At 46.2% G+C, this 10,223-nt stretch overlaps 1 protein-coding gene across 10 annotated transcripts in view; it reads right to left on the reverse strand.

Annotated features, from left to right (window-relative positions):
• The window catches only part of FARP2 (FERM, ARH/RhoGEF and pleckstrin domain protein 2), an 83,673-nt gene extending 73,765 nt beyond the window's left edge, over positions 1-9,908 (reverse strand). For 7 of the 10 annotated variants that reach the window (XM_076341882.1, XM_076341881.1, XM_076341883.1 and 4 more), the window contains exons 1-2: positions 9,862-9,908; positions 5,007-5,240 (exon numbers count right to left, since the gene is read on the reverse strand). In XM_076341882.1, the coding sequence (XP_076197997.1) occupies positions 5,007-5,210 (204 nt within the window). In that variant the 5' untranslated portion in view covers positions 5,211-5,240; positions 9,862-9,908. Of the gene's footprint in view, positions 1-5,006; positions 5,241-8,663; positions 9,129-9,154; positions 9,253-9,861 lie in introns of those variants that run through there. The other 3 variants (XM_076341879.1, XM_076341880.1, XM_076341878.1) reach the window with 3 other exon arrangements.
• Between the last annotated feature and the right edge of the window lie 315 nt (positions 9,909-10,223).

The following is a 10,223-nucleotide window of genomic DNA, read 5'->3' on the forward strand; positions in this document are numbered from 1 at the left end:
AGGAAACAACAGGCCTGGTAGAAATACCAGGAAAAAACCTGACAAAATGAAAAAGCATTTTCCTAAGGCCCAGCTTCACACTCCGAGGCACAAGAATGCTTGCATTAGCCTGACCCACAGAGAAGGCCTCAAACAATACTTAACTTCAGAGCATGGTAAGACAGCAGGACAAAACCAAAATTCCAACAAAAGGTAGTTGAAATCTACGGCAAATTCAAACCAACATAAAGCTAACTCATACTATTAACATGTGCATAACACCAAGACTTACGTTTTATTGAGAAGCAAGTTACTTCATTATATTAAAAAAAAAAAAAAAAAAAAAAGAACGAACAGACTCATGTGCTCAAAGCAACCCAACAAAGAATAACATGGAAGAAAAAAATTCTAGTTTAAGTTTTCTCATTGAGTAAAACAGGCAGGCAGACCCACCTATTTCACTGAGCGCTAAGAACTTGTGCTATGATTTTATGATGGCTATTACATTTTTACAGAATTCATTCTCTAGCAGGTGAAAACACAGAAAAATTTAACTATAACACATAAGTATTTCTCACTCCCAAATTTTATTTTACATTCAAGCAGAAGAAGAGGAGGAAGTACATGCAATTGAAGAGGTGCCAAGTTCTCCCCAAACAGAGTTTGGTAAACTTGAAGCATAATAATCTAAAGTTCTTTTTCCAGGGCACTTCCTCATAGCATAGAGCATAATTCACGTAGGAAAGCAAGCACATGTATTTCCTACATAAGGAACAACATACAGACCAAATATTAAACATCACATTATGGCAGCAATGCCATTAAATGTCTTATAAGCTACTGCAAAAAGAAAACTACAGACTACTACAGACCCCCCAAAAAAGTATTGCATCAGAGAAAGCAGCTGGAAGATGTGGCAAGTCTGACCCCTTTCTTGTTGACTAAACCTGCTATTTCACTTACCAGGATTTTAAGACAGCACCAGACTCTCACCTACCATCAGTACCACTCTCCTTCCAACTATGGCATGCAAAAGACCCCTTGTTTCCTCTAACCCAAATGCACACACTGTACTCTGTCTTCGACAGCCCAAAGGTCTGTCGCTGTAATACGTTTCTCTTCCAACTCTACCACAAATCAATGCAAAAGCTTTCAGCAAGTATAAATCACAACCTCCTATACCCTAAATTCCTATAGCCTAAGTTGTCCTTTGTTGCAGTACATTTTATTGTCTTCCACAGCCAACACCAGACAAGTATAATTTCACCAAGCGGTCATTTTGACGAATTAAACCCAGCCCAGGCCCTTCTACTTAAGAGTCTGCCATATTTTTATGCTGATCAAAGGCCTCCAAGTTTAATCTCTTAAGAAAATCGGGAAAGCTGGCAGAACTTCCATTGTAAAACCCTGATTACTTTGAAGTGTGCCCATGGTCTGAATTAAATTGAATTTTCCAATCATTCATCTAGTAGTCTGCAAAACCACCCATTTGGACAGACTTAGCTGGGAGGGAAGAGGACAGGTACACCGTGATATGGCACATGCAAGATTTGAACTGACTAAAGAAGCTGGCTGTAAAAAGGGAAAAAAAACACAAGTCATGAAAGCAATTCATATTCTAGTCTAGCTTTGGATGGATATGTTTCATTCTCTTTTCTGTTTTGGGAGGGAAAGGAGAAACCATAAATACGCAGTTTCCAGTTTTTTAAACTCTAGAAAACATTTGAGCATTTCTCCATCCCCTAACATTCAAAAGATTCCCCGGAGAGGAGCTCTGCCCCAGCATACTTTAAAGAATAACTCCCTCTCACTAATTAACAAAATTCAGTTACAAAGAAAACCTCACGGTACAGATGGTGAGAATGGACAGAGACAGCGGATTTTAGACAAAAGGCAGTGGATTGTAGCTATAATGAACTTTTAACACACTGTTCTAGATGCAAGAACATCATGAAGGAAAGACTGTCCTTTCCTATTTTGTTCTTATCCCATCCATTATGCCACTTTGGCAGTCTGTTTTCTTGCTCTTTGGTGAGTTAAAAAACCCAAGCGACAGAGAAGAGCTACCAAACAAGAGTATCCACCAACACCTGCCAGGAGATAAGCAAGTGTTTTAAATGCGTCTTGGAGAAAGGAGGGGATAACAAGGAAAAGCCGCATCGATGAAATCGTTATTGTGGCTACTCTGTTTATCCTGTACGGTTAAAATTGCTGATGTGGCTCATTTTAGGCAGCTTCACAAGCAAGACAGTACACAGGGCTCCTGCGTCAGCTTCCCTACCACCCTGCAAGAGAAGGCTCCTCTCCAGAAGCTGACCACTGTGCCTAGTCAGTCTCTTCCACCAACACAACACTTTTCTCAGGAAAAAATTATTTGGCATAGTTCTTAAATACAGAAGGGAAAATGATTTGAAGATGGAAAAAAAGGTCTTTTGCCATAAGCTACATCTCCATTAGAAGGCAGTGCCAACAGTGTCCCACTACACTGAAAAATTATTGCTGACCTGAATCAATAAACACAAACCCCATGAAGCAGGTAATGAAGACAACGCCCCCTCTCGTTTCCACACCCAGTGAAAAAAATTGCAAAAGCAAAGAGTGGGCAAGTGGCACTGCAATCAGAGCCTCAATCCCTCTAGGACAGCTCTTACTCATTAATTTCTCTCATTGCTTTTTAAAAAAAAAACATCTGTGCTAGCCCACCACCTATTCAGCAAATGTGGCTGACTTTTCCTAATTCTTGTCCTCAATCCCCAAGTGAAAAATTTCAATTTTCCATCACAAACAGCAGTCAGCAGTTACTGCTATCCCACCAGTCCACCCAACAAATCAGGAGGCAAAGGGTTACAATTTAATACCTCATCCCTGTTTGCTATCATTTGCTACCTCATTTAGACAAAAATGAAAGGAGACGTAGGCAGCGTATTAGTAGGACTCTAATGCTACAGTTGCTGACTATGGACCTTTTTGTGCTCGATACTCTATAGATGAACAAAGGATGACCCCTTCTCCTCACCGCTTACACCACCAGGCAAAAGTTTAAATTGCTCAGTTCCGACTGACCTCGTAAAGAAGAACAGTATGATATCAACTGTGGCCTCAGCATGCTAGTTGCCCAAATTCAGGTATTTCTGTGGATGTTGTAACCAGAGAGAGCTTTCCAGGTAAAAAGAGAAAACTAAGATAGTTCCTAATTATAGGAAACCTCTTGTCGTGATGGGAAAACAAGAACAATGGTACTGCATTGTGGCCCAGTTAGGGGATGGAGCCAAGTACCTTCTTGCAGAAGACTACAAGTAGGGCCCTGAAGGACCTTGAAAGCAGAAATAAGCAACCTACATTTGAAGCTATAAAGAGAGAGAGACAGCGGAGGGATGCAAAAAATGGTCAGGCAGTAGCCGCTGCCAGCAACGACTGAGCAGGTTGACTCTTACTGCAACATGTGAAATGGGTACCTATGCAGCAAGACTGGAGAGGCTAAAGCCAACAAGAAGGTGATCACAACAATGAAGGTGTGAATTTAGGTGGTCCTAGATGGGATGAGTTTTAACTGTTTAGTTAAACAGTACCATCCTAGAGATTGTACAGCGTGCCCGCAGAAGATGGGCCACTAAAGGAAATGAGGGAATCAGAGGTGAATAGAAACTACATTATTGGTCAGACAGGTGAGACTGAAATATGACTCACAGCGGTCAAAAAAATAGCATGAGTGAGGAATTTATGTTTTTTACATAATATGTCTTTCATGTAATAAAGCAGGAACTAGGAGTTATAAATTCTTTCTTGATTTTAACAGCTTATGGTAGACTTGCACTGATTTTCAAAATTACAGGGGGGGGAGGGTTGCTTGTTTTTCTTTCTTTTTTTTTTCTTTTTTAGAATCAAAACACAAAAGCACCAATGTCTACACCAACTTGGAAAAAAAAAAAAATCACACTTCAAAAGAACAAAAGTCAGCAGATTTTTTTTTAAAAACATTCTAACATAATTGGGGGGGGAGGGGGAAGAGGCTTTTGTGTTCTGTGCAGTAAATGAGGGATGGATGGGTTTGCTGTGTCCTCAGGTAGGAGGATACAGGCACAGCCTCAAACTGAACAAAAAAACCAAAAAAACCCAAAAAAACCCCAGATTTCAAGTTTGAGAGTTGAATAGCTGGACAGCAATCCGTAGAAGACATCCCCAAAAGCCACTATTTCTTTAGAGCTCCACAGACATCTTTTTCACTCTATTTAGAAAAACCTGTTTAAGACTATGCAACAAACTAAGGCTACGAGTGCTAATTATAAAGTCAATTTGATACTAATGTAGAATATCTGATAGATGAGTATCTTCACTAGAACAGAGCTGTTTTCTAACAACAGATCTTTAAGCAAGCTAAAATTGAAGTCTGAGGTTAATGCTGAGAATGAAACAAGAATTTGAAGAACAAAAATTTTTGATTCTTTAAAAACAGAACCACCCCAATTTGAGCACGGTTTGTATTTCTTAAGGCAGATTTCCCCCACTGCTAAGCAAGCATACTTTTAAATACAAATTTTCAGAAACATTGCTACCCCTCTGGTGCCTCCCTCCCAAAGTGTGGCAACAAGCAAAAACTTTCAAATAGGAGCAAGTTTACTTGAAGAGGATACAAACCATTAAAATAATTAATAAAAAGTAGTAACTAAAAAAAAGCCCTTGTGTTCTCCCAACTGCCAAATCAACAAAGCTGTATGTGGCTCAGGAAGCAAGAACAGTTTGGCAGAAGATAGTTGGTGTTCCCCCAAAGCAAATAACAGTTAAAGCTTCTTTTTACAGTATGTGCTTGTATTTAAAGTCTGTTAAAAACACAAAACATCTGTTATACTTAAAAGATTTTAAAAAACAAGATGTGCTCATTTAACTACTTGTAAGTAGGTAAAATCCCTACAGGAATCTTTATTCAGATATTGCCTCAAAACGTCCCAGCTCTGTACAGTAGCACATCCTGTGAGCTTTACATTATCGGAGGCTAAGTGTACTTGAAATCAGATTTAAACCTCTCTTACCTCAATGTCAAGTACTTCCACCGTGTTGTCCAACAGCTTTATTTTGATCGGTAGGTCCCGCTCGTGTGTTTTGGCAGGCAATGATGCCATTGCAGTAGAGAGGTTCTGTCCCGGCTCCAAGGTACTCACTCCCGGAGTCTTCTGGACTCCCAAACGAGAGCCAGGAGTCTGCAGTACTCTGTATGTTCCTTCTATCTCTCCCATCTTTCAACAGTGAGCAGAGTCTAAAGAAACCTGGAAGAAAATAGAGGATTACAGCCTGAAAGATAGTTTTCCACCAATATCCCATATGAAAATATTACCCACTGAAACACAATCACACACAAAGTCCTTATTTAATGCTCTTCATCCTGCTATCAAAACCAGTAATAAAGTTGATGAAACTCTGGTCAAAAATCTAGCTGCTAGGAAGAAAAATAACTGGGGAAAAAAAAAAAACTATTCCAAAACACTGTTACGAAATAGGATACTCAAATCTGTGCCTTCCGCCCTCCTTACACACTGCCATTTTAATTTCTGGTTAATTTTTCTGCCCATTTAGCTCCCAAACCAGGTCACCACAAGCAGCATGAGCGTTGCTGACAGCACAAGAAAAGCCACCTGGAACAGGCAGTGGAGGATAAGGCAGGATTCTGCCTTTCACTAGTACCTAGCCATCCCATTGACTTTGCTACAACGTCGGACCACACCCCGACATAACAGGAACAATTCTTTCTTCATTCCCCAAAATGATGACTCATGCAAAACCATAACTACTCCAACCAATACTGGCAGCTCAGAGCCTTCGTAACACAGATTTCTGTCGCAGATAACAGTTCTTCACCTTATTAGCAAACCTGTGCTGTACCCAGATTAAGTCAGTGGGCAAAAATCTCAATTACAGAAATCTACACTAGTTCAAGTAGGCTGACTCCTACATCATGATCCTTACTTTCATGGTTTGGCAGCAGTTGTTGCAGAGCAAATGTTTAATTTGACATAGGGAAAAAAACCTGCATGCCTCCCCCTGGCTCTCCTGCACCACGGGAGCAGTGGCAGTATCTGCAGGGGGATTGCAGTGGGGTCTACATGAATGCGAGGCACATGTGCTCAGGATGCAACACATCCAACAAAGCCACTGCCCCACACTCACCACTGGCATGAAGTATTTGGCGACAACGTGCAAGGCATTCAGCAGAAACACACACAGAAACGGACAGGCTCCTCAGTGCTTTTGGTTGCAATTCCCAAATACCACACTATGTCTGAACAATTGAAAGTATGTGGATACCGACGCTGGGACAGCCTTCGCATGGCCACCACACTACGAAAAATTCAATGAAGTGTTAGATTATTGTTTCATAATAAACGTGTTTTGTCTAAAAAAGAGAGAAGCAGGTCATGAAAACATTCCTTTGTCCCTCTACGCTTTGAGTAGGTAGGCAGCCCGCTCTGTGGAGTTAAATGCAGCCAGCCTTACATGTCGTTAAAAATCAGTGGGAGGTTTTAGGTTTTAATCCTTGCACACACAGCGATTGGCCAAACATCTTCCTGGCTTGCAGACCAGTGGGTTTCAATGTTTTGGGTTGGTTTTTTTTTTTCTGTTTATACTTGCAGACCCCTGTACAGATGAACTTATCACAGGAGAGGAGACAGATGCCTCCTACCTAATTACACCTACCACAAGGCTTGTTTGGCTTAGCGGTCTCTCAGAGCCCTTGCGAGTGCTGCAGAGCCCTGCCTGAGCTGCACGGCTTGAGACAGACCACCACAGAGATGCCTCCAGCCTCCCAGCTGATGACACACATGACGAGAAAGTGTGAGAAGGATGATCTCAACTTTAAAAGTATGCGTACACTGCCCAGTGCCTGACCTACCAGTTTCAGGTGACAAATCAGCAGAAAGTGTCTTTCTCAGACCGTTTTGTGCATATCCTGACACTGAACTTCCCAGTCTGTGTGGCTACACAGCCAAGGAGAAAAACTTTTAGGTCACAAATTTTAAACCACAACAGCAAAAATCAGCAGAGACAGTTGCCCAGATTACACCGTTAACTGCTAATCTGAAGAGAAACCATAGCTTGGTGTCACCTATATCCCCTTGATTCTGTGTCCCTTGTAACTTAACCGTATGGTAAGATTTTGTTACTGCTATTCAGAAGCTTACAAGCAACTGAAGTTGCCTAGAATCAGTTATACTCCTCAGGAGGCTATTTATTAGACAACTGCTCTTAAAACTAGCACTCCATGAACACATTCATCCTGTTCTGAATAAACGGCTACTGGAAGGGACAGACACAGCAGTTACTCAAAAGGAAAAAGATGTGAACGGTCACAGCCGAGGCAGTGCACGGAGCAGCCCCGTGGCACAAAGGCTTCGGCAGCCTCCCCTCCAGCTGAAGCCAGCCGGTTCCTGAAGGCAAGGCAGGCAGGCAATCCAACTCTGAACTAAACGAGGAGCTCCTGGGTACTTTTACTAGCTTTGGTTACCAGCCAGGAGAGACCAAAGTCACGTCAAACAGAAACTGCAGATGTCAAAGTCCTTCCTCACAGGTGTTAACAGGAAAAGTGAACTCAACGGGGCTTGGCCTCGTGTCTTGCTGACGACACATTCCTAAAAATATTTACTGCTAGACTAGTACCCAGCCAGCATATATTCAGATTTTTAAGGTCTAACAACGACCTAGGCAGAAAACACAATGCGCAGAAGCAAGGCACATTTCCCTAGAAAAGCAGTGCCCTGCCTCCTGTGTGGCAGTGGTGAGCATCTCCCCATGCAACATCCAGTGCCCTCCCAGTGCATGCTACTAATACTGTTAAAACTATTAAAAATCCCCAAATAGCCTGGCCTGCTCCAACTGCCTCAAAAACCAAAACTGCGAGGAGTATTAGCCAAGCCAAGCACTATTTCCAGTTTCACCACCAATTATAGTTACATATCGTGTTTTATGTAAGATGACTACATATGACATTTCTTAACAAAAAACATTGTGCCATGATTTAGGAAGCATTTCAGCTAAAGGGGCTGTCTAAATGAAAGGCAGAGGAAAGTGGAAGCATGAAGGCTGAGACAGACTGCAAGCACCGGCAAGAAAGAGAGGCTCTATGGGCAGAGCAGAGAAAGCGTCCAACAGCACTGAGAGCCTCCCACCCCAGGTGAGCCAGAACAAGGTCTCACTTACCTCCTCACCAATGCAAAACTAAAATGCAATGTTACCGTAATATTAGCAGTTCTAAGAAAAAAAAATCTTCCCTGCATTCACCCACCCTGAACTCCTTTGCATTGCATGCTTATCCTGATAATTTCTTATAAACAGGGACCAGGCATCAAAGCTAAATCAGCTCCCTGAAGCACAGTGGCAGAATGACTGTCGCTCTCAGCCCCAAGTGACTCTGAAGGAGCAGCTGGGAACAAAACTTACAAAATTTAGGTAGCTATGTACTTTTTGTTGGCTTTTTGAAGTAGCTTCGAAGTCGCAATGAATTTTACCTTTACTTGGATGCAATAAACTTATTTTTCAGAAGCAAGACAGTGTTTTTCAGCTAGCAGCAAATCTGGAAAGGCAGCTTACACCCGAGGATGTGCCCACACAAGATACCAAGGGCTTTCAAAGAAAATCCTCCAAGTACGGCATCTTTTGGTCAGTGACAGAGTCACTACGATGCTCCATTCTCTCACCTATGCGGAAGGCTGGTCTGAAGTAATGCCAGTTTCCCAGCTCCTCAGTGTGAGCAGGGTGACTGGTGCCTCCCATAGGAAGGGATCCCCACCACCTGTGCACAGTGGGAGCCCACGCAGAGCAGCAAGGAAGCACTCTCAGCAGGAGCTCTCAAATCAGGTCCCTTCAGTCCACCAGAAGCAAACTTTCCTCTTTTACCTGTTTCACTAGGCAACAGCAACCCGTTAACATCACTACACCAAGTTGGCACCAACTGATGCATCAGGAATCCAACAACTGCAACGAAGAGGGATGAAGACTACAAATGCCCAGCTGCCCCAGGAGGGACGCCTCTCCCTGAAACACGGATCCCTCACTCCCGTTATGAACATTGTCCCTCGTCACGACCACGAAAGGGGTCTCATGGCTCTCTCCTGCAGTGGTGCACTGCTGCAGCTGGCAGCACCGTCCGCCGGAGACCACGCGCTTGCCTAGAAGGAGCTGGACGCACAGGGAAGGTGGAGAAGGACCGCAGCTGGTGCGTGCCAGATGAGTGGGGCTTCAGGTTCCCTTCTTCAGTTGACCACAGGGAATCAGCAGGGCGGTGCAGCACTATCCCCTCGCACCCCCGGCACTGTGCCCGGCGAGCTCCGGGGGGGCGTCCCTCGCAGGGAGGCGGATGCAGAAGGGAGGGGATGGGCGGGGGCGCAGGTGCTCAAACCCTCCCAGTCTGAGAAGGAAGTGGCGAAGCCGCCCAGACCAGGCCCCCGGCAGCACGCCGGGGAAGGCGCTCCAGAGCTCCCCGCCAGCCAGAACCTCCCGTCCCCACGGCTGGAGGAGCGAGGACTGCAGACCCTCCGGCGGCGCGGGCAGGGCCGGGCCGGGCCGGGCCGGGCCGGGTCCCCTCCTCGGCCGGGCTCCCACCCGAAAGCCTCCGCCCGGGGCCGCAGCGCACGACAGCGGCCGCAGGCGGCGGAAGCGCCCGACACGCAGGCGGGCCGAGCCGCGGGGCGGGCCAAGCCGAGCCACCGGCCTGGGGCGCCGCTCGCCGGCAGCCCCGCTCCAGGGCCCGCCCGGGGGCTGGGGCCCCCCCTCAGCTCCCGCCCCGCCGCCCGCTCCCCGTGGCCCCACCGCCCAGCCTGCGAGGCCGGCTGTCAGGACGGCTCGGAGCCGGCCCGCGGGGAACGCCGCGCCTCGCCTCGCCTCGCCTCGCCTCACCTCACCGTCAAGGGCCGGGCCGGGCGCCGTCCCGCCGCGCGCCGCCGCACGAGCGCCGGCCCCGCGCGCACTGCTCCAGCGCCGGCCCGGCCCCGCCCCGCCCCCCACACGCTGTCATTGGGCGGCCGGGGGCGGGGCCGCAGGCTCCGGGGGCGGTGGGCCGGCCCGGCGCGACGCTGTGCCGCCAGCAGCGGTCGGGTAACGGAGCGCCGGGGGCAGCACGGAGCCTCGGGAGCAGCCCTGCTCTTACTTCCATCCTCCTGTCCAAGTCCCCCAGGGAACGTTGTCACCGGAGGAGAAACTGTGCCGTGGGTGCGAGAGTCCCAGCGGAATCCAGGCCCCTGCACACGGAGCATCAAGAG

This window comes from Aptenodytes patagonicus, chromosome 6 (assembly GCF_965638725.1).
Source record: "Aptenodytes patagonicus chromosome 6, bAptPat1.pri.cur, whole genome shotgun sequence".
Classification (NCBI taxonomy): domain Eukaryota; kingdom Metazoa; phylum Chordata; class Aves; order Sphenisciformes; family Spheniscidae; genus Aptenodytes; species Aptenodytes patagonicus.